Consider the following 27,740-nt stretch of genomic DNA (forward strand, 5'->3'; position numbering starts at 1 on the left):
TGAACTCTCTACAGGTGATTTGTTTGCAGCTAAACTCTCTACATGGTGTTTTCTTTGTAGCTGAACTCTCTACATGATGGTTTCTTTGTAGCTGAACTCTCTACAAGGTGACTTCTTCTAGCTGAACTCTCTACAGGGTGATTTGTTTGTAGCTGAACTCTCCACATGATGGTTTCTTTGTAGCTGAACTCTCTACAAGGTGACCTCTTCTAGCTGATCTCTCTACAGGGTGATTTGTTTCTAGCTGAACTCTCTACAGGTGATTTGTTTGCAGCTAAACTCTCTACATGGTGCTTTCTTTGTAGCTGAACTCTCTACATGACAGTTTCTTTGTAGCTGAACTCTCTACAAGGTGACTTCTTCTCGCTGAACTCTCTACAGGTGATTTGTTTCTAGCTGAACTCTCTACAGGTTATTTGTTTGCAACTAAACTCTCTACATCCATGGAGGTTTCTTTGTAACTGAACTCTCTACATGATGGTTTCCTTGTAGCTGAACTCTCTACAAGGTGACTTCTTCTAGCAGAACTCTCTACAGGGTGATTTCTTTGTAGCTGAACTCTCCACATGATGGTTTCTTTGTAGCTGAACTCTCTACAAGGTGACTTCCTTTAGTTGATCCCTACAGGGTGATTTGTTTGCAGCTGAACTCTTTAGGTGGTGATTTCTTTGTAGCTGAACTCTCTACAAGGTGACCACTTCTAACTGATCTCTCTACAGGGTGATTTATTTCTAGCTGAACTCTCTACAGGTGATTTGTTTGCAGCTAAACTCTCTACATGGTGCTTTCTTTGTAGCTGAACTCTCTACATGACGGTTTCTTTGTAGCTGAACTCTCTACAAGGTGACTTCTTCTAGCTGAACTCTCTACAGGGTGATTTCTTTGTAGCTGAACTCTTTAGGTGGTGATTTCTTTGTAGCTGAACTCTCTCCAAGGTGACCTCTTCTAGCTGATCTCTCTACAGCGTGATTTGTTTCTAGCTGAACTCTCTACAGGTGATTTGTTTGCTGCTAAACTCTCTACATGGTGCTTTCTTTGTAGCTGAACTCTCTACATGATGGTTTCTTTGTAGCTGAACTCTCTACAAGGTAACTTCTTCTAGCTGATCCCTCTACAGGGCGATTTGCTTGTTGTTGAATTCTCTACACGGTAATTTGTTTGAGGCTGAACTCTCTACATGGCAGTTTCTTTGTAGCTGAACTCTCTACAAGGTCACTTTTTCTAGCTGAACTCTATACAGAGTAATTTGTTTGCAGCTGAACTCTCTACATGATGGTTTCTTTGTAGCTGAACTCTCTATAAGGTGACCTCTTCTATAGCTGAACTCTTTACATGGTGTCTAGTTTCTACCTGATCTCTCTACAGGGTGATTTGTTTGCAGCTGAAATCTCTACAGGGTGATTTGCTTGTAGCTGAACTTCTTACATTGTGTCTAGTTTCTAGCTGATCTCCACAGTGTGATGTGTTTGTAGCTGATCTCTCTACAAGTTGATTTGTGTGTAGCTGATCTCTCTGCAGGTTGATTTGTTTGTAACTGATCTCTCTACAGGGCAATTTGTTTGTAGCTGAACTCTCTATAAGGTGATTTGATCTCTTTGCAGGTTGATTTGTTTGTAGCTGAACTCTCTAAAGGGTGATTTGCTTGTAGCTGAACTCCTTACATTGTGTCTAGTTCCTAGATGATCTCTCTACAGGGTGATTTGTTTGTAGTTGATCTCTCTGCACATTGATTTGTTTGTAGCTGAACTCTCTACAAGGTGATTTGTTTCTAGCTGATCTCTCTACAAGTTGATTTGTGTGTAGCTGATCTCTCTGCAAGTTGATTTGTTTGTAGTTGATCTCTCTACAGGGTAATTTGTTTGTAGCTGAACTGTCTATAAGGTGATATGTTTGTAGCTGATCTCTCTGCAGGTTGATTTGTTTTAGCTGAACTCTCTACAGGGTGATTTGTTTCTAGCTGATCTCTCTACAAGTTGATCTGTGTGTAGCTGATCTCTCTGTAAGTTGATTTGTTTGTAGTCGATCTCTCTACAGGGTAATTTGTTTGTAGCTGAACTGTCTATAAGGTGATATGTTTGTAGCTGATCTCTCTGCAGGTTAATTTGTTTTAGCTGAACTCTCTACAGGGTGATTTTTTCTAGCTTATCTCTCTACAGGTTGATTTGTGTGTAACTGATCTCTCTACAAGCTGATTTGTTTGTAGCTGATCTCTCTGCAGGTTGATTTGTTTCTAGCTGATCTCTCTACAAGTTGATTTGTTTGTTGCTGATCACTCTAAAGATTGATTTGTTTGTAGTTGAACTCTCTTCAAAGTGTTTTGTTTGTAGCTGATCTCTCTACAGGATAATTTGTTTGTAGCTGAACTCTCTGCACAGTGATTTGTGTGTAGCTGAATTCTCTAGAGAGTGATTTAATTGTAGGTGAACTCTCTACAGGGTGCATGACTTGTTTATAGCTGAACTCTCTTTAGTGTGACTTGTATTCTGAATCTCTACAGTGATATAATTGTAGCTTAATTCTCCACAGGGTGACTTGCTTCTTCCTTAACTGTCTATAAGATTAACTGTTTGCAGCTGAAGTCCCTACAGAATAACTTGTAATGTAATAGAATTCTATAATGGAGTAAATAAATTAGCTGAATGCTCTATTAGGGTGACTGTTCTATTAGAGTATCTCGATCTCGCATTTGCTACACAGAGTTGGCTTTCGAATCACAACTCAGTGGTTTGTAATCCAATTCTTCTATACTACTGCAAGGACTTTCTATGAAGATTATTCCAGCTATACACCGATTTTCAGCTCATTGCTCTTAGCGGTTTGCCTAGTAGGCGTAAAAACTAATACTTTTTATTACTAAAAATCGATCGCGTAATTGTGACACAGGTTGGGTTTTGTGTCATATCTCCGTGGTCTTAATCTCGATTCCTTTCAAACTACCAAAAGGCACTCCTACGATGGTTACTCCATCTACATAGCAATTTTCAGCTCATTGCATGAAGCGGTTTACCCTGTAGGCGTGACAACAAATCGATCTTGTTTTACGCGAATAATCGGTCATAACTCCTGAACCATTCATCGGATTTGCACCAAATTTGATGCTAGGATGTGCCTTTGGACTCCCTTTCTGTGTGTCAAATTTCAAGGCGATCGGAGCACGCGTTTGCGTTTTATAGCAATTTTTGCAAGTGTGCGAAAAGACGAAGAAGAAGAAAAAAAACGAAGAAAAAAAACGAAACTTTGGCCGCTCATATCTCGGAAATGGCTTGACTGATTTCCTTCAAATTTGCAATGTATACTCCCCTAGCTGGCGGGTAACTCTGCAGCAAATTTGGTTTCAATCGGATAAGCCATCACCGAGATACAAAAGTGTGAAAATGACGTTTTCGTTCTTCCTGTCAATATATTCACGGTGTGGCGCGCTAGCTTCTTGGGCCGCACGACACACTACCGTGTGTCTTGATACTTTTTTATTACTAAAAATCGATCGCGTAATTGTGACACAGGTTGGGTTTTGTGTCATATCTGCGTGGTCTTAATCTCGATTCCTTTCAAACTACCAAAAGGCACTCCTACAATGGTTACTCCACAATTTTCAGCTCATTCCATGAAGCAGTTTACGCTGTAGGCATGACAACAAATCGATCTTGTTTTACGCGAATAATTGGTCATAACTCCTGAACCATTCATCGGATTTGCACCAAATTTGATGCTAGGATGCACCGTTGGACTCCCTTTCTGTGTGCCAAATCTCAAGGCGATCGGAGCACGCGTTTGCGTTTTATAGCAATTTTTGCAAGTGTGCGAAAAGACGAAGAAGAAAAAAAAACGAAGAAAAAAAAACGAAACTTTGGCCGCTCATATCTCGGAAATGGCTTGAGTGATTTCCTTCACATTTGGAATGTAGACTCCCCTAGCAGGCGGGCAACTCTGCAGCAAATTTGGTTTCAATCGGATAAGCCATCACCGAGATACAAAAGTGTAAAAATGACGTTTTCTTTCTTCCTGTCAATATACTCACGGTGTGGCGCGCCGGCTTCTTGGGCCGCACGTCACACTATCGTGTGTCTTGATTTTATCCAATAATAATGCGAGTTCCCTTGCGCGATATACGTAAGCTATGCGCAATGATGCCAAACAGGCGCTTAATTATATCACATGCATACTGATGGTCGCTAAGGTGACTGTAAGATTACTGAGATTTTTGAGAATTGTCAACCTCTCGTTAATAGATACCTAATGGAAGAGGTAACTAAATAGTCTGTAGAGTAAATAGAGTCTAAATTAGTTATACGGATATAATGTGGAGTCTACGGAATTTATAAACGCTCAGGCCCTTAGTAGTGCCCTCGCTGCACCCATGCACTACAGCCTTGGGCCTTCAGGTTTATAAATTCCGTAGACTCCACATTGTATCCGTATAACTATTATTTATTGTTTTACTGTGATTTAATATTGTGCACTACTCCAGTTTGTTTCAGTACTTTTTTCGATGTGCTATTATGGTCCCTACTCTAGTTGAAAATTCCAAATTTTTCTGTGTACTTGTTTGTTAACTTTGTTTGTAAATAATTATTATGACTAGTGAACCCATGCATACTGCATCTGAAATGGTGCCGTGTGCCCCAATTATCATCTGAAAAGTGAAGTATCCATTGCGCTTCATTGTCAGCTATGTTCAACCCGTTACGCAGCATTTCGAATCAAGAACTGTTCGAAAAGCACCTCTGCAATCCACACACCTCTGCTATCAGAATAGCCACTAAGACAAATACGGACGATTTCCGTTACGAAGGAAAGCCATCACGAGCTATCGCCAATTCAACACTATTTGCTGTCAGCAAAGATGAATGGGACACAAAGGAGGACACTGGTAAGTCCATGAACAATGCATTGTACATACTGCGGTATGCCAAAAGACACATGTCGGGCCAAAGTGATATCAAACAGTGAAAAATCAAGCCTGTAACCTTAGCCGTTAACACGTCACACTTGTCTGAAGGCATTAGTCAGTTACTCAGTCAGGGCATCAGTCAGTTACTCAGTCACTAGAATATTCCATTAAAAAACCTTTTTTTTTAAATTCCATAGCAACTTGTTGAAAGCATTTCTGGTCAATCTGAAAACTTGTATGGGCTTTGTTTTACCTAACCAATACTGCCTCATCATTGTCAGGGAAAATTGAGGCTGTTTTTTGGGTGATATTATTTCATGAGCCATGCCTACTCCTTTGTGGTCCCTACTATACAGTACTATCGTACTGTATGATTTAATTTATTGTACGTAATTCTACATCCTGCAGTTGCTCAATTGCTATAGCAGTTAGATGAAGATAACAACATAGAAGAAAAGTTTTCAACAAGGGTGTATTTCCTTATTGAACACATGAACAGGAATCTGGATGAATATAATTGATCCCATTAAATCTGCAATGAATAATGAGTACAAAGCCATAAAATGACAGCAACTATGTGCCAACAAAACTTGTTGATGCTATAGTCAGGGGAGACACTAGACTATAAGGGTACACTACCTTGTATTACTTATTATTCTGATGACTAGTATATTTTATTATATTTTTTCAGTGAAGAGAAATATTGCTATAATTGCATGTACACACTATTAAATGTAACAACACAAAAATTTTCCCCAACTAGCTATGCATGTTGCTAACCCAAGGCTAACTTCATGTTATAGCTATGGTGTTCATATATCTTACTGTATACTCAAAAATAACATGACAACAAACAAGTTATGCAGGTGGCTACACTGTGGGTAGTGTAGCTATGATTGTACCTCTTGGAGTTTCCACCCCCTGGGAAAACTAGATGAGTTGACTGTCCACTGTACCCTGAGTCTGTATCCAATGTTAAATCAGGTAGGACAGCTGTTTACTGCTTGTAGCTAGCTACATGAAGAATATGACCACAGGTTTTCATAGTCCAACTAGCAAACCACACAGCTACCTGTATACTACTACTACTACATGGAGGAGCTTCCTTCAGGTAAGTAAGGTACTTGTTAAAATGATTTAACACTGATGTGGGAGGCTTGTGTTATGGCTTCCCAATAAAAATTCCACTGGTATTTACACAAGTGAAATTTTTTTTTAATACCTGGAAAAAGTCCCTCAATGTATCACTAAAGGAAATCAGCCACTATTTTATTTAGAAGGCTGCACACTCTGATGATGATTGCCACGAAAAGTCAAGGTTTGTAATTCAATTAATCATAGCATAATAAATAAACTGCCATGTATATATGATAGAACTGTGTGTTTCACATGAGACGAGGTTGTATCATCTGGTTGTATATACTGCATATGTTTGATCAGACAACTACATGTACTGTACTGCACATATTCTTCAGTCAACACTCGCACCACACAGAAGGTTTGATGATGTACAGCTTTTGATGCTCTACCTGTATTGGTAAGATACCTATAACAATTAATCAATTTATTGATAAAAAAATCTACCCAGTTACAAGAAAAAAGTAAGTCAGTAGGTTGTGTTACTCCAGCAGCCTTCTATTCCATTATTGTGAACTTTGTGACCTGTATACATTGCATCCATCAGCAAACTGAACAGCCCAAACTTCCTTGATGCCCAGGTACATTTCATTTGTTGCTGATACTTCTTTAGGGTGGTGATACAGATTGTAATCCATGCCCAAATTGTCACACATATGGTAAGAAGGGTGTTGCGTGTACTTACCCGCAGAGAGTTGTATGTGATGTTTACATCAATTGGTTTTATACCAAATATGTACTGCCTAGTATGAGGTTATCCATACTGGTGGGGAGTTCGCCTGGCAGTGTCCAGCCTATTAGTTTAATTTTTTACCTTATGGATAGGAGAATGACCTATCTATATTTGATGCCTCTCCTGACTTTTCACTTCCAAATGACATGTTTCAGACACCCTGTGAACGCATTCTCCTTTTATATTTTATTTTATTTATTAAGGCTTTACAGCACAAGTGCTGAAGGTCTGTAGGACACCTGGTCCTACAGCCTGTTTAAAGTTGTTACAGAAGTATGTTTAAAAAGGTGGTCCTTATTCTGAAGAGTAAGCTGCCAGAGGTATCTCAGTGGTCCATCCTGTGCACCGGCTTTGTATTATTTTAGGCTGTTCTGAAACATGGCTCACTACTCAAGATCCAGTGCACAACTTTGATGGATTTGTTTCCTTCTGTTCACCTATGCAACAAAAACCTGCCAAATCAAACAATTAATTCCTGACTCATCCATGTTATATTGAAGTCCTTGTGTCCAGGACACCCTTGAATTTGTGATGAAATTGAATATTATTATGTTCATCAGAAAATATAATTATGTCATTGTGCATTGCTTTGTGACTTCAAAACACCATCATATTGCCATTTTGTCAGTGTACTGTTCACCATCTGTACTTATTTCTAAGTTTCATTACTACTGTCACCAACTGTTAATTACATTTTGATGGCAGGTGATTTAATTTTCACTTAGTGCATGGAGGGATGACTAAGGTGTACCTTGATTTGTTAGCTGACTTTCAGGTACCACAGCATGTGATTATGTACATACCAACTGAACTTTTTACAGGTTGTGCATGTAGCCGATTTCTACAGCTTTTTTAGTTCATTCTGCTGATGAAACTCTGCTTAAGCCTAGGAGGGTTTGCTACGGTATCCATCAGTCAATGGTATCAAGGTTATTTAACAAGTGGCTTGATATGTGGCCTGAGTGAGGACACTGTTATGGACAAGGCCTGCTGATTCTTGGAAAAATGGAAAGTTGTAATTACAGTTGAGATCTTCATAGAAAGATTAATGTTGCTTATGGCTAGAGCACAGATTTGTTCCAACTACAACAAACACACAACAGTAAAATCTGTTTGATTGGCTGGTATAACCCCACAAGGAACAACTATCTTTATTTCAAAAGGTCAGCGTGGATGAGCATTAGCTGTACACATTACCGAATATTCTGGGTAGGTAGGCCACCTTTACCTGGTGATGGCATTGTTCTAGTTGATAAAAACTTTACCATTCAAGAAGGAGCTGGTATGTACTAAGCTGAGATCATGATTTCTCTTTTAACCAAGAGGAAGAAGCAGCTGAGTAAGAGGAGACTGATACTGCATGTAAATAGTCCTATGTACAAATCCATGTGGAATGTGTAATAGATATGGTCAGACACACATAAGTATACGATACTTCAATCAACCCTTCTGATAATGTGCAGAAGAGATTCAGAGCTTTATACTGTATAGACAAAATGGTAACTGTAGCCTGTGCATTTTGTGATCATCATGACTCTATACTTCCATTTGATGCACAATATTGAAATGGTGTAATTAATAACTGTACATACACAAGCATTCTAGGAATTCAGGTGATTGTTCAGTTGTTCAGTTTTAAAGCTGTTGCACTGTTTATAAAATTATCTAGTGGGCTAAGCTAGCTTTGCTGTAGAGTGTTTACCTCATGTTATTAAAAAGTTGGTGTGGTCTGCATTCAAAAATATGATGGAATCCATGAGAATAGCACTAGTTTGCATCTTAAACTAATATTAATTTTCTCAACTCATACATAGAGTGGCATCGCCTCCATCTGACAGTTGTAGGATGCAAAATTGGTGGGTCGTATACCTTTGATCATGTGAGTAATACTGTAGTAAATTCGTACAATCAATTTCAGTTTGATTTTTTATATAAAAAAAGTGGTGGTATTGCTCCCACATCAAAGCCATGGTACTTGTAAATATACTGGTTTAACTTAAAAGTACCATTGCCAACCAGGGTTTATAAGATATGTACCCTGAAAATTGCTTTTAAAGTTAGGTGGATTCATGGTACATAGACAATTATTTCAAGGTGAGACTTAAACAAGAAGAGTGAAACCATTAAATCAGACAGTTCTCATTGGCGCATCCAATCATCTCATCTTGTGTGTTCTTGACAACACTGTAGACTATCCTGCAAACTGCTAGGGTCATAATTACTCCAGAAGTTGCCTAATCTTGCTGGTTGTTGTCAGCCACTGAGAAATCAATACCAAGGTCACATTGTGAAGTACCATCAGTTTCAATGTCTGTTTCAGTGCTACCAAACAAATCACTAGCCCTGTCATCTGAAGAAAAATCACCCACATTGTCACTTTTGGAATGCTACCATCAGCTACACTCAACATATCACATAAAGGTTGAGCACCTGCAATCCTGCATTGGAGCTACAGTACTAGAACTGTCCAAATCAATTGAAAAAGTAGAAAGTTTTGTAAAATATTTTTCCTACAAGTTGTAGAACTTGGAATAAGCATTTGACAAAGATGGGCATTCTATCAAGAACAAAATTAAAAATCACAAGTATGATAAACATCTCTAAGGGACCATTTTTCAGGTGCTCCCTTAAGAGAGGTAATTACATAAACATTTATAGGGTGATTTTTGTGATACTCTGCTAAGGTATTTCGTTTATACCAGTAACATATATATCAACCAAACACCCCTGTGTGTTATAAGAATACTCTATAAATTATATCCTCATCATCATCGTCAGCAAAACAACGGTGTTACTGCAGTCAAACCTAATTTATATATCCTGATACTTGGCAGCCACTAGTTTTATATCTACTAATAAATGTATGCATGTGCTTGATGACCGTCATTCCACTACCAGTAACTTGTTTGTAATGGCTGGAGGTCCTGTGAGCTGGTTAAGTAAAAAACAAGCCATTGTTGCTCTGTAAACATCAGAAGCAGAGCATATGGCAGTGAGTGCAGCTATCCAAGAAGCTGTGTGGCTGAGAAGGTTACTATCAGGGTTACAATCACCTCCAGATGGCCCTACAGTAATAATGGAAGACAATCAAGGAGCAATCGCAATTGTGAAAAACCCACCAGGACCAAGCACATAGACATTAGATTTCACTGTGTACATGAAGCTGTGCAAAATGAAATAGTCGCCCTTCAGTATTTCCCTACAAATGACATGATCGCAGACTTACTAACAAAAGGATTACCTAGGCAGAAATTTGAATGTCTCAGAAGAGCTATGGGCATAGATAGTGTGTGTAATCTTTTAAACTGATACCCTGCCAAATTAAGTGGGAGTATTGTAATATAGTAATTTAGCAGAGTGATTCTAGTTATTAGTTAAGCAAACTGATTGTAGTTATTAGTTAAATAAAGTATATAAATATATGCATGCACGTGTATGCATGCGCATATTTTTTGTGTGCATTTTTTTTAGAGTAGTGTTACAGTTGTACAGTAGTTAATTGTTTTTTTGAATTGGTGTTAATCAGTTGCTAATCAATCATGATTGCGCTTATCTGCTGATAACAGACTGGACCTGGACAGCCTAATTAAATCAAGGTTGTACACACATATAAAATATATATCATCCTTAAAAGTTGCTGATAGTAGAATGTCATTTATGGCAGCATTCTACTACCGCATAGCTTGAAATGAAAAACATTGATCAAACAAAGGCAACATCTTTATGAATAGCAATGTGGAAAGCAGCACACAACAAAGAACCATTAAAGATATGCAAAATAAGCTACAGAAAACTTCCCTGCAATGGTACCTTTGATTCAGAAGTGGTAGCTGTCAATGACAAAACTGATAATATATTGATACTGAATATGACCACTAAACAAGCAGATATGTATAGTGACACTAATGTTTCATATCTATCTGAATGTAGCTACTAAGATGTCTCATCTATCATGCTGGAAAGTTTACAAAGGAGTTGGTGGACTACATGCACTGATGAGAATTAGTGGAAGCACAGCTACATAGCTAGTGTGTACAAATTGCTACATGTATCATGTGTGTGTGAAGTATTGTGCGAATTTATGTAAAAATTACCTCTAAATATGCACATATCTCTATAACTTGTTATGAATTTACAAAGTAATAGACTATCCTAGCCACTAGCACGACAATAGTTTACACCTAAAATGAATTTAAGCGTACTGCTCAAGATGCTCCATTTCTTGGAATTCCGGGTGAAAGTATTTTAATTACTATGGTATTTGCTATTGCACAATAATGGATGCTGTGCTAAACCATTGGGAAATTGACAACCACAGACACCAAAACCTTTGTTACACAGAAACTATAAAAAGATATCTGGCTTTTCAGAACAGCATGGAACACTATATTGATTTCTACACTTGTGGTTGTCTGTTATATCTACTTCTAGTGAATGGCTAGTTATGAGCCGCTGAAGTTGAAAATGGCTGGCAAAGGGTTGTCTGGCAATGAAGCATGCAAACAGGTGTTTGTTTCTATGTTTATATGGAATAACAACACTAAAACAAGCATTAGAGTCACCTGGATAGAGCTTGTTGACTTGCTAAATAATTATGGTGTTTGCTTGTTGGCCCATCAAGTTGATTGTAGCCTTTATCTTTGACATGATCCACTGGATACTCTACTACAAAGATTTGTCAATCAGTTTTAAGTGGTTTTCAATTATAAACTCATGACTATCAGCTATGGAAAGCGTTGTTCAACAAAATGCTAAACTTACGGCTCTATATATAACTCGCTCATCCATTAGCCTATTCACAGCGGACAACCATGAAACGAAAGAGAAATTAATGTAGATTTGTTCTGTGTACAGAGCATTGGAACATACCGTATAAACGGAGAATTTTCATTTTCCCAATGGCTTTGATACATCTTTTTGGGCATCCACAGTTACGTACGTCATATGTAAATAACACTAATTGCATTTTAAGAGACCCATGCCATTCACATCATTATTGTATACTTTTGATCATGGGATCAGTTTTTGTTGGGAGATAGCTCCATCAAATATTTCACTGGCATGCGATGTTGGATTCTCAACGTATGGCATGCTAAACCTTAGGTAGTCAATAATTGTTGAAAGCTATCTGACACTTCACCCCGCACTGTCTAAAATGCTTCACACAAATAAGTCATTATTTCACCTGATGTGGAAGCAGCCACCTGCATAACCTCTATGGGAGGTGAGGGGATTTAAGTTATAGTTAAACCCCACCACAAGTAGGATATTGTAGTTATCAACCCAAGGATGAGGTAAAGCAGTGGCTAAGGTATTGATAACTAAATATCCTATGAGTGCAGGTGGAATTTAGCTATCCCACACTTTGAAGCAGTCAAATTCACAAATGTGTCAATAAGGCTAGATAGATATGTCAGTTGTGTATAGCTTTAATTTCTGCTGAACTTATTTTATCATACAACTTCAATTTTTTGCTGAACTTGTAATTTCATAATGTATATGGCTTCAATTTTCTTTGATTGCTCTTCTTTCAACTGAATGTGTAAATACAGGTATATATTATGTCTTCCATATATGCACTGGGGTTTAACTACCATTCCTGTACCATACTAGTGTAAAAATAATTTACATGGGAATAGAGATCGCTGAAAACAAGAAAAAATTGTTAAACCCACAGAGATTTCTATTTGAACTCAAATAACACTGAAGCATTCTTAGCACTTACCTTCCTTACTACTGCTTTTCCTTAGTCTCTACTATATCCACTGAGTCCAAATAGAGATCTCTGTGTGTTTAACATGCTGGCTAGTTTGACTCTTGTTTCTTTACTTTTTTCAGCGATCTCCATTTCCATATTTTAATTTTTTTAAAATTATTTTTACACTAGTTTGTTCACATCAGTATACTATTACTTCACATCAGTATACTATTACTTCACTACAGTATACTATTACTTCACTACAGTATACTATTACTTCACTACAGTATACTATTACTTCACTACAGTATACTATTATTTCACTACAGTATACTATTACTTCACTACAGTATACTATTACTTCACTACAGTATACTATTACTTCACTACAGTATACTATTACTTCACTACAGTATACTATTACTTCACTACAGTATACTATTACTTCACTACAGTATACTATTACTTCACTACAGTATACTATTACTTCACTACAGTATACTATTATTTCACTACAGTATACTATTACTTCACTACAGTATACTATTACTTCACATCAGTTTTCTGTAGTATACTACTAGATAGGCCAGTTGTTGTGGCTTAGAACAGTTCAGTATAGTAGTGAGCGCAGGGACAGATACCGAAAAGTGCTCTTAATTGTATTCTTCTTTAGTCTTTTCATGGTGTTTGTTAACACTGATAGTATTAGCTAAGTTCAATATGCCCTATCAAGAATGAGCGCGGGTAGACCTTTGGCTTCTTATGGTGGCTGATCAATGTGTTGATTACTATATGGTTCGCAGGCGCAATGCGCATGATTCACAAATTAACCCATCTGATGAAATACACACGTGATTGTGAGAAATGGCGTCGAAGTCCACGAATGGCAATGATGAAATGTCTATCAGTAACTCGTGCAAGAAGCAGCTGAAAAGCGGAACGGCCACTGTAGTTGATTCCATTGCTGCACGGACTCGTAATCGGGTGAAGCCTAGCTCAAAGTCGATGAAGAACTCTGAACAGGCAGCTGCTACCACCACTGTTAATGGAAAATCTCGATCTGGTAAGCAGAGCAAGCGAACATGCAAGGAGGCAGAATCTATCGACGATGATTTACCACCAACCAAGCAGCCACACAAGTCTAAGGATAACGACCAGTCATCAGCCAGTCAACACACTACGAAAAGAACTCGCAAAGCCCTGAATAAAAAGGAGAGGCAAAGTTTGTGTAAGTTTTTGAACGAAGTAGATGCATCTGTTTTGTTTGACGCTGCGCGAGTTAAATTGAGTGAGCAGTTGTTACCAGCAGGACTTGGGGAATTTGTGGATGAAGTGTTTAGAAACAAGCAGTTAATTGAAATAATTTTAGTCCACCACAGGGAACGATTTGTGGAGTTGTTTGCTGAATGTCAGAAAGGAACGGATTCTTTTTTACGCTTTCAATTGCAGTGGCATCAGCATTGCAGTGCCTTTCTCTTGGCCAAGGAATATTGCTTATCTGTGATCAATCTGGATAAATCTGTTGAAACTTCAGTTGCTGATCTTAGAAAGCAGTGGTTGGACTTTTGTGATATCCATCATATTGCCATTGATGACAGCAAGAAAGTGATGATACCAATATCTTCCTCAGTTTATGAACTTTTGTTGGAGCGAAGTAGTGATTTCCAGAACAAATTGGATGCCACTGGTACTATGAAGGAATCAGTACAATTGCCAACTGACGGTGATGATGTTTATCTGCGCTTTGGAGGTGCTGCTCTATGTGACATGCTACATCAGCATTACAAACAGATCAAGAGTTGTCCAGGTGCACAAAGAGATGTATTATCCCAAGAAATAACTATATTGCAAGCCATAAACATGAAGGATAAGTCAAAGCTACCTCAGTACCTCATGTATCGTGACAACGGCTACATGTACTTCCCAGATGTAGCATTTGTTCCATTTTTACGGAGCTTGGATGAAATTGTTAGAGGTGTAATAAATACTGAGACTATACAAGATGATGACCAGATTATAAAGGTAACGTCTGTAATCCATGTAAAATTGGTACCTATTATATTTTACTTTAGTTAGTTCATGAAAAGGTGAAAGAACAAGGGTCACTAAAAGAATCATTCATAAATATTCTAACTGGGAAGTTACCAAATATTCATACATTTAGTGAAGAAGCTATGGACAATGTCTACAACATCCTGGTACGCAAACTATGTAACACACGAATCCAAGAAGTGGTTTCAGCAGTGAAACAGCACATGGCATCAAAGAAGGGCCTAGCTTCTACAACAGATGTGAATTTACGGCCACTTTTATTAGCTAACCATACTAAACTTGAAACTAAATTTACTTAAAGTAGTTTATTTTGATTGGAATACACTCATGAATTGTTTGTTGTGTTGTGCTTATTGTATGTCTTCTTCCGTAGTGGCAACTCGGTTGTATTGAGATTTTCATCTCGGTAACCCTTTCCGCTGTGATGAGTGCTGACAGTCTGTTTCACTAGATGAGCGGCTCTGGCTGTACAGTAGTTGACTGAGTCCAACTTTCCTCCAGCATTGTGCTTATATTGACTGAACAAGCTTTCAGCAGCTGATCCCGATAGTCGTACAAGTGAAATAAAATAGGTTGGGTAGGTTTTGAAGAACCACTCACTGAAGGCCCTAAAGCCATACACATCAATTCTTAAGAGGTCCCAAGCTGTAAGAAATGTACACATAAGCACATGTACACTAACTTATGCATGCACATTTAAGAACAAATACTTACTTTGCCAAGACAAAAATGACCTTTGTGTACTTGAGGTATGGGGAAACTTGGGATCTAAGCGTGGGAGAAAGGTTCTGAAATAGAACTATTACAAAGGATGTACACAATTACCTTGTTGTAAAATAGCATCAAGCCAATCCGTGAAGTAGCTGAAACCTTCGTTGATGTTTTTAATCACATCAGAATTCATGTCCCTGACACAGTCATGGCTTAGAAAGCCTTTTTCAAACAAACGACTGCAAGCTTCCAGATACTCCAGGGTCTCTGATGCTACTCCAGCATCTGGTGGCGTGGGCTCTTGGTTAGCATACCAGTAGAGCTCTCCTAAAACTTGTTCTTGCTACCAATATTTTTATACAATTACATCATTGAATGCCTGGAATTTAATACTAAACCTTACCTGCATGATCTTTGCTGGATGAACATTCAGTTTTGTCCATGCATCCCGCAGGACGTGAGTCTCTTTTAGCCTTGGAACCATTCTGGCTAAATTTTGCTTTGCTCGTTCCAACTCCCTTTGATACAAACTATCAATAGCCTCCCATCCAAATGTACATTTGTCTGTACGCTGAAATTGTTTGGAGCCACCTATCTTTGATGAGAACAGAGCATTGATCATGTTCTTTAACTGCAGTGAAACAGGTATATGTAAATATATAATTATATAGACATACAACATGCCTGATGTGACGGACAAATTAACCAAAAAATTTGGTTTGGAGGGTTGAATGGATTGATCATCCATGGCTTCACTTCAAACTTGTCCTCACCATCAGTGACAGAGTAAGCACCATGATGACCATGACAAGCCTTGATGGTAGCAATGTTGGAGGAGCCCCCGTCACACACTAAAACACTTGTCTGCAAGCCATGACATTGAAACAGTTTCACTGTTTCTAGCACACAAGCCAACACAAACTTGCCATCTACAGAGGATGCACATGTAAAATAAGGCCCAACAATGTCAAAGCTGCTTGTCAGATCTCTCCATAGGAATTGTAACACATATGATGTCTGCTTGCTGCCCTCAGAATTCTTCAACAGTAGATAAATATCATTCAATGATGCAAGATCAGCTGCCGTCATTGCCAATCCCATTAGTTGATTGTTTCGAGAATTCCACATTAATTGACAAGCAACTTTGACTTCGTCAAAGATCAATGCACCATCTCCCCTCGGCTCATGCTTCCCTACTAGTCTACATTGCTCCTTAAACAACACATAGCGAGACACTTGGTCAGTTATGCATGCTGAACTAGCCCCTGGTGCATGGATGAAAGCACCTGAGTAGGACTGTAGCGTTGATTTGGCTGGTAAGCTCAGGATGTTAAAATCCTTTAATGCCTGGTATGCAGCAGGACTACGACAGTATATCGCTAAGGCTACAAAATATTGAGATAACAATACACTCATGATAATTGACGCATACATTACCCATTCTGATTGTAACCATACTCCATCGATTACCTCGTCGACCATTACCTACAACAAAAACAATAGAATTTTAAAATACATGTATTAAAGTTTTCTTACAATTGGTTGCCTGATCATGAGAAAACTCCTTTCGCTGGCGATCTAAATCTGTGGCCCAAATATCCTTCAAAATGCTTCCAACTCCATGTTTTTCTCCTTCATCAAACAATTTCTGCAAGTCTTCGTCTTCCATTTTCTTTACAATAGCACACATTTCATCATTCTGCTCTTCGTCCAATTCAATTTCATTTTCTTCATATCGTGCCAGCTTCCTAATGTTACTAGTTCTTTCATACTGAGCCAACTTTCTTCTTTTTGCTTGACTGGCTGGGCTCATATATGACATCCTGGCTCGGGATGATGGTTGCTGTCGTTTCGTTTTTCTTGTTGGAGTTTCTGAAGATGTCCTACGTTTCTGGTGCTTCAAATATAAAAGCAGACTCTTGCATGGATAACACTTCACTTCCTTCGATGACTTTTCTTCCTTTGTAGCATTATGAGCTAGCTGAAACAGAAGGCTGCAATCCACAGAATCTACACGCTTGAATGGGAATGTTGTGAGCCGTACTTTCTTAAGATGGAAGCGGATTGTCTTATTGTATTCAGACATGTATTGATCATACTGAAGCAGCCCCGGACAAAACTTGTATTGAGATTTATCTCCTAGCAACTTGCACAAGGAAGCTATGTCCTCAAATGTGTCGAAGCTTTCTTTTTTCCAGAGCCTCATTAGCACGTGTACACTGTAGATCTTATACTGTACCTGGATCTGAATTCGTGGCATAACTCCCAAAGGCTGGTGGACGAACAGTTGCAGTGGAGTAATCATCAAAACTGGCACTTGCAAATCACCTTCAGCACCGTCGATTGATACACGTGACAACACAAAAGAAAACTCTGGGAAAAAATCGCTTACATTCTCCTGTATATCTTTCAGAAATTCTACCTGCCTTTCAATCGAGATAGTCGTCAAGATGTCATTTTCAGAGCTATTGTCTTCCACGGCAGTCGAGTCGGGTGCTACACTAGCAGTTCCGTTGTAATCTTCTTCCTCGCACAATTCCTCAATGGGATGGCATTCGACTTGCGACGACAGAGGTGAAGAATCGTGACTGCTCAATCGCCTCGGAGTATCCATCAATTCCTTTCCAGTGACTGTACGGCTCTATCCCGATGCGTTAAATAACCATTGTTTACACCCTTATCGTTTACGTAAATTTACTAATAAAATCGGAAAACCTACTAAGGTCTACCCGCGCTCATTTTTGATAGCGTATATTGGAGTTAGACACTCTCCTCTTTATTATGTACTCTTTATTATGTACTCTTGGTATTAGTTAACTACTTAACATCCAATGTAAATGATGAGTGACTTGAGGTCTGAATTCTCTCGCCAAAATCTCTCACAAAGGCCTAAGTACTTGCTGTAGTCTGTTGGATTACTATTTACGCTGCTTAGAACACTAATTCCTATGCTTGAACACAAAACTGTCTTGTCCTTCCAAGTCAAGCGTAACGGAAATCAAACCGGAAATCGCTTGCGTTTCCTATCCCTTTTACTCTATTAGCTAGCTATCTATGATATAACAAGAGTGAAGAAGAAACCAAAGCTGAACCCTACCCTACCCTACCCCTAACGCTAAGGAACTACTTTTCGCGTCCCCTAAAGTTGAATGCTAGGGGCAACCTACTAGAAGCGTGCCCTAAAGTCGAATGCTCGGGGTATATTGGACGCATAGCTACCAACTCTAGCTCTAGCTCGCCTAGACACAACTGGTTTGTTTGATAGTCCAGCAAATGATGGACTTGTGCCGGTAAAATAGCCGTTCACGTTCGTGACCGGTGCCAGTACTATCCACTTTGTAAAGTATACGTGTACACTACAGATACGTAGCTACCGTACTTGCACTCACTCACCACAAAGAACTGAATCTCCAAGAGTTGAATCCGCATAGATTGGCGGTGAAACCGACGAAACTCCAAGCGTGTAGAGAAACGCGTCTCCGCAAATGAGAAAAATGACAATAACACTACTGAAATAGCTACTTGATCTGTTGATAATTACAGGTATTAGCCAAGGTGGGTAGTGCCGAGTGCTAGAACGGAACCAATTGGGGCGCGCACCAAATAGATTTTTTTTTTAAGAATGGAAGAACCGGCCCTACCATCGTGAGTTAGGATGACTATTTGTTAGGTTTAGCTATACCTACACCTACTGAGCTAATTATATATACTGGCAGAACCTACAGAAATACAGAACAAAGGATAGAAGAATGCCTAGGGGGCTTAGACAGCCGGCTGCATCCCTCCCAGGTGCCTCCCCCAAGTGCTAGGTCACCCAAGGCATCCCTCCACCCAGCGCTAGGTCAACTGAGTGATTGATTGATTGTTAATTTATACTCCACCAATCCGCCATGGCTGTTCCTCCTTGGCAGAGACAAACATACAATAGTAAACCACACAATGCATACATACACAATACAGTCATTACAACAACAAACACAACTACAACTGAGGCTGGAACATGAAGGAGAAGACCAGAGGCGTATATTCGTACTAGCTATAATTGTTTGAATTCAGTGAATCAACCTCGGAATCAACTATATAGCTATATTATAGAGATAGTCTCCAATAGTAATGTTGCCTATCCATTTGGGGGTGGAAATAGCGGCACTTCATTTTCTTTTTGCCAGTGTAAACTCTGTATTTTAAACTGTTCTGTTTTTGTCTGTTGTTGTAATTGTTAATGTGAGTTGTGTATTTGCATGTTTGTGTGGGGAGCACTTTTGCAGGCAATGCCTTCTGTGTACCTATGTCTTTGACAAAATTGATAATCTACTCTAATCTAATGCCTATAAAGTGTATCATTAAGGTCAGGATCTAGCAAGATCTTTTAGCACATGCATGAAAACAATGCAGTAATCCTGAATTAACCCGATGTACGGTACAATTACACTTTTAACTATTCACCTACATGTATTATTCTCCATTATTTCTGTTATTCCTAGAATTATTCCAGAATATTATCTGCCATCAAAATTCCCAAAATTATGTCTGGTAATTCCCTCGTCCTTACATACTCATCGAAACCAATTTGCAAATAGTACCTATAGCTGGTAGCAACTGTTACTGCCATTACTGGGCTTTAAAGCTAAAAATAATGTTAAGTAGCTATAATGAAAAGTTACTGTATAACATACATCAGCACAATGAAATAATAATTAAAGTGAGCATAGCTAATAGGGAAAAATTTGAGCAGCATAATACATAAAAAATGAACATATTAGACTGGTCCCTGTTCTACTATATACCATTGCTTTGCACCAGTACAAGCAGGTGGAACACGGTATGTATAACTCTTCACCATTATATGTGACTGGGCCTGCGAAAACAGGGCATGTGGGCACAAACTACACCCTGTCACAAAATAGGTCATATTGCAGTAGTGGAACAGAATATTTGCATTCTGTAACTTGCATCATAAAGCCAATTCAATGCTTACTAAGCACTGAAAATTGCATCACCATAGCGTAATAGTATAAACAGTTATGAGTGATGGAAGTTTAAAAAATTAGGCAAAAATCATGTGCCCACATGCCCTATTTTCGCAAGCCCGGTCACATATGTGCTTCAACTTTGCATCAACAGCTATGGAGGGGCTGGATTTTCACCCTATATATTACTTCCAGTATGATGCCCCAGCATTTCTGAGAGTGCTTTTGATTGCTTACTCCCACTCCTATAAATTCTTGTGTTGCAATTGTATGTAGTTATACACTACAAAACTCTTAAAAATATTGCCAATGGCAATACAGGTAGTTTTGATGTTCAAATAGGTAATAAACAAGTGTATTAACAGTGAAACTTAATAATTGTGGTGGTCATAGCGAGTTATGACTTTAGTATAACATATTTGACAATCTCCCCTGCATGCATGAGCATGAGGGGTTCTCGAACCACTTATAATTATTATGTACACTGCTGTAACAAAAATTAATGACACTGCATGCAAGCCTTGAATTGGAACACAAAACATAGTAAAACAGTACATACATAATATATAATAGTATAGTCTATAGTAGGACAAGAAAATAATAATAGTTGCAGTAATGCTAAAATTTAACATTGGTTTTCTGTAATTTAAAAATGAACAAAGTCATGTTTAAGAAAATTATCTAATGTGATTAAACTTAAATTACACCTTAACAAATAGTTTTGATCTTTTTCTTGCAGCATTATTTATTTTGGCAATATCTATCTTTGATAGTCTGCACTTGCTAAGATTTAAATATTTCAAAGCAGCATTAGCAGATATTAAACTTGCAATCTCATCACTTATTTGATCAGGAATTTTATTGTAACTCAAATCAAAATGTTTCAACGTAGCAATCTTCTTCATAGAAACAATAAGATTTTCCACGTCAGGTTCATTCAGCTTGCAATTGCATAAAATTAAGCTCTCAATAGTGCCACTGTTATTGTCAATCACTATAACTATCATTTGTGCTGCTTGATTTGTAACCTCATTGTAAGAGAAATTCAAACATTTTAGTGTAGAGACCTTTTGAAGCTGGTTTACGATCTTTACAATATTATGCTCATTCAATTTACAGTTGGACATATTCAAGTTTTCCAAGCAAACATTCCTAGAAATTAAAGTTGCTATCTCAGTAGCTACATGTTCAGTAACACAGTTAAAGCTCAGGTTAAGAAACTTTTAAGCATGTATACTTTGCAATAAAGTAATAAGTACCAGGAAGCTGTCATTATGAAGCTTACAAGATGATATATTGAGATGTTCAATAGTATTATTGTTTGTAATAATAGACGCTATAATAGTAGCTGCTGGATTAGAAACTAAGTTTGCACTCAAATCAAGACATTTTAATCTAGCATTCTTTTGAAGAGCACTCACTATTTTTAACATGACTGATTCATTCATCCTGCAGTCATGCATGGATAATCTGTCTAACCTGTTATTTATAATAACAACTGCTAAATCATCTGCTGCTTCATTGCTGATATTACTGTAGCTAATATTGAGATAAACCAGTGATCTACTAGAACTCAGTGCTTGAAAAAGATCTTTAGCTTCGGTTTGGTTCAAATCAGCAATAGCTATTTCCAGATGTTCAATTGTAGGACTGTCAGCTAAAAATCCTTTGAGCAAATTGAAATCTTCCTTTGAAACTTGCTTTTGGGAAAAGGATATGCAAAGGTATTTAATTTTTGAGCTGTTTATAATCCATTCACTTTTCCACTCTTGACTTTGCATTCGAACAAATTCAAGCTTATATGAAAGTATTTTGAGCACAACAAATTGGATTTTTCGTTTATTGTCAAATTTTAATGTTACATTACTTTTCAGTGTATTGTATTCCATGGGACTGTTTGATAAATGAACGCAAAAGTTTCTTGAAGTGCCTTTAATCAATTGTGATACTTTGTGTGCTGCCTTTTCTGTAAAACTATTTAAACTCAGGTCAAGGTGTTGCAGATAGATTAATTTTTGAATTGCCATAACTACAGTTTCCAAACCAGCAGATTGTAAGGAACAGTTCGATAAGTTCAAGTACATGAGGTTATCATTTCGAGCAATCACAGCAGCTGCAGGCTCAGAATCTGTGATCTGGTTGCCATTAATGTCTAGGTATTGATTCTATTGAAGTGTGAACAGTGGGATCATTCTGAAGAAGCTTCTGTCAGTACTGAGCACTGATGTACATTTTGATAATTCCAAGTGTTCTAAGGATGATAAACTTTTCAATGCAGTAGATAGTTGCTGCAGAGAATGTTCACTAAAGTTGTTGAACTCAAATTTAAATGCACTAAATTTTGGTGACTCAAAATGGTGCTACTAATTTTTGAAATACTATACTTTCAATAAGTTCGCAACGAGACATATTGAGCTTTCTTAAACCAGCATTGTTCATGATTATACCTACTACATCATCTTCAATTATCTCATAAATGGTGATACCATTAATATCAAAGTACTCTAATGAGTTAATTGATTGTATGGCTTTAAAATTTCAAATTTTCTATTGTCTGATATAATACTATATGTGAAACTTAAATGCTTGATGTTTTTATTATTTTTAATGATAACCGTTATCATATCAACTTCATCCTCATCAATGTTGGTGTAATTTATACTGAGTTGTTGTAGACCAGTTATTTTGCTGTGACTAAATTTAAGTGACTTCAATTGTTTCCTTTGCCAAACAAATTTATTAAATTGTAGATATTTTAATGCACAATTTTCAGCTACTATAACTTCTAAGAGGTCAGCATGAGCATCGGATATTTGACAAGAATTAAAATCAACAACTCTTAAGCAATTAAGTTGATTTAAAATACCTAAAAGAATGCCCATTTTCTTAATGCTGAAGCAAATTTTGGACAAAAAAATATGGTTTAGCATAATATTGGAGCCAATGGCACTTGCCAAATCATCAGCAACTTTATCATCAAGACTATTGCAGCTTAGATCCAAGTGTTTTAGTATTGAATGACATTTTATTGCACTGATAATCACTACAACATCTTTCACGGATAGACCACAGTTTGACAAATTTAAATGCTCAATAAGGTTGTTTGTTATGGTTTAAGCTAGTTTTGTGCAGTGAATAGTCAGTTTTTCTAGTGCCTCAGTCAATTTGACAATTCCTGATTGTTGAAGTTTACAATTACATAACACTAACTGTTCCAAAGTGTTGTTGTTTATTATTACATCAGATAGGATATTTGCTGCTTGATCATCAATGGGAAAACCACTAAAATCCATTACTTTTATCGCATGGAATTTGTTATCTTTTAAACAATTTGATATCTGCGAAATAGCATCAACTTCGTGCACATTAATTGCAGTTGGGTATTATTAAGAATTGTAAATAGCTACATTTTGAAACAACTTCTGCCAACTTGTCAGCAATGTTGGATGTAAAACTGTCCTGACTAATATCCAAATATAGAAGAGCAGGCTTTGGAATTTCCAATACTTTTAATAGTCCTTTATCTTCCATACTGCAGTCAGCCTAACACAAGTGCTCCAGCAATTCATTGTTAGCAATAAATTTTGTTAGTACGTCATTGTTCATTTTACTCAATTGATTACACTTCAAATCAATGAATTTAAATTTAGTATGCTTATTTAAAGCTTGAAAAACTGCAGCAATACCTATGTCATGCAAGCAGCAATGAGACAAATTCAAACTATTTAACTTGTAATTACTGGCAATTACATCTGCTAAGCTGCAACCCATTTCATCGTCAATGCTGTTGTAACTAACATCAAGCTTATTTAGTGAACTCAAGGTATGCAAAGATTCACTTATCTTTTTAAAACTGTACTGCTGTAAATTGCAACTTGACAATGACAGTCCTTTCAAATTAGGATTGTTAGCAATAATCATTGCAATATAGTCAGACAATGATTCGGTCATGTTATTTCCATTTACATTCAGTACTTTTATAGTTTGAATATTAGCCAAACCACTACAAATTTTTAGAAACTCTACTTCATTTAATTCACAATTTGATATATCCAAATGCTCCAGCAGCCTATTTTTACCAATAGTTTCAGCAGTATTAATAGTATTCTGGCCTGACAAAATGTTGTGACTAAAGTCTAAAATCTTTAAGGACTGCAAAGTCTTTGTGGCTTCTGTAATACATTTTGGCTGATCATGCTGTAATCCAGAATTGCTTAGCTGAAAGCAGTTCAGTGAATTTGTGAGATTGACATCTGCTATGTTGCATGCTGCTTTATGGGTAAAGAGATTGTATCCTAAATTCAGTGAGCATATATAGTAGTTTACTGCACTTTAATGCACTTGAAATAGCTTCAATTCCTTCCTTGTGTAAATTGCAGTTACATAAATTTACCTGCTGTATGCAGGTACTATTTTCAAGAACACAAGCCATATCTTTGGCAGCTATCAAGTTGAAATGATTGTTGCTCATTTTAAGGAACTTTAGCTTAGTTACGACATTCAAAGATTTACATATTACTTGTATGCCTTCATTTCGTAACTTGCAATTGGAAAGATTCAAATTTTCAAGCAAACAGTTGCTAGAGAAAACTTCTGCCACTTCTTTTGCTGCCCTTCCAGTAATGCAGGTTGAACTCATATCAAGATGTGTTAATGGTCTACATTTCAATTCTGTGGTAATTTTCTTAATTTCTGATTCCTGAGCATTGTAATAAATCAACTTACTTATTAATAAGGGAACAGTAGCATGAAATTCTTTAAGGGTAAAATGCATTAATTTTACATTCGGAAGGACAGCAGATATAATTTCATGAACATGAGCAGTTATGTGACCTTTAAATATAAATGTTCCGCAAACATTTTCATGTGATAAAATTTCCTTAACTGCAACAATATTGAGTGGTGTAACATTGTATATATGCAATGGTAAAAAATTTCCAAACTGGATTGAAAACTTGGAATTTAATTTCAGTGCCTTGATGTCATCAACAACTCTTGTTTTTGATAAAAATGAGTCACATTTTTCTATGTAATGAAACGATGATAAGTTACAATTCAATAGAGGATAAATGATTGGTTGCAAGGGAAATTTGTTCCAATATAAATGCACACTTTTTCCTTCCTGCATTACACATTTCAAGTGGGCTTCTTTGACTTACACATAACTAAGTATATATCTAAATATTCATGCTTCTTTCCAAGAAGCTTTTATCCTGATCCTCGTTATAAAATATAATGGACTCAAAAACGCTGGCAGATTGTTTTTTCATGCAGGTGTTAAAAGTTCTTGTCATCTTTGCAGGATCTTGTTTACTAAGCTCATAAATAATACTCTTATTTAAGCCGCTCATTTCACTGTGTGAAACAATCAGTTTTTTTACATTCCATATCAAAATTAAATTTGAGATGAATACTGCAGAGTTGAGTGTCAAGTTATTGTCTGAGAGATCCAAAATGTCAACATTGCAAGTTGCACTTTTACTGTATAAGCTATCTTTATATGAAGTGTAAAGTGTTTTAAATGCTTCATCTCCCATGTGACATTCCGATAAATTAAAAAGTTCCCATCGCTTTTGATCAGACCTTGCTAAAAAAATCCCAGTGTATGGATGTTAATAGCAATTAACGACTGACCACCAAGGTTTATCTTTCCTTGATGCAGCCACTTCCCCACTGAATGATGCACACTCTCATTTTCTACTTCTGAAAAGCATCAAAATAAGTACAAGCATTTTACTTTGTCAGCTATAATGTTTTTCGAAATACTAAACTTATCTGTCCACAGCATTGTAAACAGAGTTAAAAATTTAAAGGGATTTTTTGTTAAGAATTGTTTAAAATAGAATGATTCACCTTTCGTTAATCCAACATACATAATCCACATGTTAATATAATACTTGTGCTCCCAAAATGTTTTTTTAAGTAATGAAATCTGTTTATCTCCAGAGAGCGTAGTAATGTATTGTGCTGCCAATATTTCTTGGACAGACAGATGTAAAAAGTTATATCAGTATCATTGAGATGTCATGAACATGTTTCTTGATACTACAAAACTTTACAGTTTTCAGTAAATCTAAACCTCTTAAATTTTCAGTCGAAAATTGTGAACTTTCTGCAAGCTTATCAACCTCATTTTTAGTTAAAACAACCTTTCCCTCTTCCAGAGAGACAAAAGCTAACTTGCACAATGCTTTGAAAGGTAAATCATATGGTGGTGGCACACTTTTAAAGTCTGGTAAAACTCCTTTGTGTTTTCTCTTTGCTTTTAAATAAACCATGACATGGTTATACAAATAAAAGTGATGTTTACTTGTGTTTGTGTCTTAGGAAGTTTGACATGAGTCCCTAATTCCTTAAATAAATTAAATATAGTAAAATGTTCATATTCAGAGGTATATAACAGTATGCATTTATTGCAGGATTTTTTTCCAAATATCCTAACAACATCTTGACTTTGTTTTCATCATTATCTAAAACTTTTTCAATATATTCTTTCCTTATTTCATCTGCAAATCCTAATATTTCTACTCTACAGTCTACACTGTCATGGAGATGTCCTGACACATCTGGGCGAGATGTTATGACTATCACGCAATTGAGAAGCTCATCAATTTCTCGGTTAATTGAAAAATGAGCTACTATCATTTAAAAGGTTTTCTGGAAGTTCATCATACCCATCCAGTATTATTGCAATATCACTACCTCCAGTGCTTCTAATATGCTCTTTAATTGATAAAATTGCTTCTTTTGAACAGCTACAATAATAATCAAGGAATTCATTAATTGACTTTACCTGTTGTGCTTCACGATCACGCAAATACACTAGAATCACTATTGTTTCATTCATTAGTAAGTGTCCGCATGCCCATTGATATAAAATTTCTTTAGATAATAAATTATAGTCTTACCAATTCCCGGTGCACCTTCTATTAATATTGTTTCTACTGCCTTTGAAATGTCTTTTTTGCCTTCTAATGGAGTAAACAATTCAGATATCTCTTTAGTAGCTTTCATGGCAGAATTACTGCTGATCTTACTTAAGCTAATCCTGCCTTTCATCTGTATGTTTGCAACCATTTCAACTTCAGCTCATTTTACTTTACCTTTTTCATGAAGGATGAGTACAACATTTGTGAAATGCTCTGGCTGCATAAGTGGCCAATCTTCAACTAATGTTTTGTATCTGTTTTTGATTGACTTTATTTTAATTGACATGCAACGTTTGAGATATCTTGTGATGTACGGTTAGCAGGCACCACTGTTTGATATGAATAACAATTTATAGTAGTGACCACTGCTGCTGAATCAATAGCATTGATCATTTTATGCCAAGATGACTGAGCTTCTATTTCTGTCCAATTTTCCAACATTTGGTCACAGCACCACACTGGGGTTGGTGGGAAAACCAGCTTCAATAATCCAAGTGGCATATTTAGTTGAATACCAATTTTTTTCCAACTGATGGCATAATGTGGCGTGATCAAGTTTTGTAAGTCTTTCAGAATGACCTTCTGTTGTTGTACTATAAATGAAAATCAAACACATACA

The 27,740-nt window shown here is 37.0% G+C and overlaps 3 protein-coding genes and 1 long non-coding RNA gene across 11 annotated transcripts in view; 2 read left to right on the top strand and 2 right to left on the bottom strand.

Moving 5' to 3' along the window:
• LOC136247103 (protein NLRC5-like) overlaps positions 1-18,757 on the bottom strand; it is an 81,618-nt gene extending 62,861 nt beyond the window's left edge. For 3 of the 4 annotated variants that reach the window (XR_010697085.1, XR_010697086.1, XR_010697087.1), the window contains exon 1: positions 18,616-18,757. The gene's annotated coding sequence lies outside the window, so the exon portion shown is untranslated. Of the gene's footprint in view, positions 1-5,793; positions 5,906-5,963; positions 6,024-18,615 lie in introns of those variants that run through there. The other variant, XR_010697088.1, reaches the window with a different exon arrangement.
• Positions 4,153-8,450, top strand: LOC136247113 (uncharacterized). 5 transcript variants are annotated; one of them, XR_010697091.1, is made up of 7 exons: positions 4,153-4,245; positions 5,300-5,875; positions 5,929-6,002; positions 6,169-6,209; positions 6,266-7,536; positions 7,583-7,924; positions 7,975-8,450. It is a non-coding gene; the product is annotated as an uncharacterized lncRNA (long non-coding RNA). The 5 variants fall into 5 exon arrangements; XR_010697092.1 differs by lacking the exons at positions 4,153-4,245; positions 5,300-5,875; positions 5,929-6,002 and having other exon boundaries at positions 6,084-6,209; positions 6,266-6,428; positions 6,480-7,536; positions 7,975-8,436; XR_010697094.1 differs by lacking the exons at positions 4,153-4,245; positions 5,300-5,875; positions 5,929-6,002 and having other exon boundaries at positions 6,084-6,209; positions 6,266-6,687; positions 7,467-7,536; positions 7,975-8,423.
• On the bottom strand, positions 13,107-18,620 carry LOC136247109 (uncharacterized). Its single transcript, XM_066038736.1, has 7 exons — positions 16,759-18,620; positions 16,660-16,707; positions 15,907-16,607; positions 15,626-15,853; positions 15,337-15,565; positions 15,226-15,279; positions 13,107-15,156 (listed from the first exon to the last, which is right to left on the bottom strand). Exons 1-7 carry the CDS (start codon positions 17,834-17,836, stop codon positions 14,837-14,839), a joined length of 2,658 nt encoding a protein of 885 aa, XP_065894808.1. The 5' UTR covers positions 17,837-18,620; the 3' UTR covers positions 13,107-14,836.
• LOC136247110 (uncharacterized) lies at positions 13,172-15,058 on the top strand. The gene is made up of 2 exons (XM_066038737.1): positions 13,172-14,481; positions 14,532-15,058. The coding sequence occupies exons 1-2, from the start codon at positions 13,324-13,326 to the stop codon at positions 14,808-14,810; spliced, it is 1,437 nt and encodes a 478-aa protein (XP_065894809.1). The 5' UTR covers positions 13,172-13,323; the 3' UTR covers positions 14,811-15,058.
• Positions 18,758-27,740: the final 8,983 nt, after the last annotated feature.

This window comes from Dysidea avara, chromosome 2, assembly GCF_963678975.1.
Source record: "Dysidea avara chromosome 2, odDysAvar1.4, whole genome shotgun sequence".
Taxonomy (NCBI): Eukaryota; Metazoa; Porifera; class Demospongiae; order Dictyoceratida; family Dysideidae; genus Dysidea; species Dysidea avara.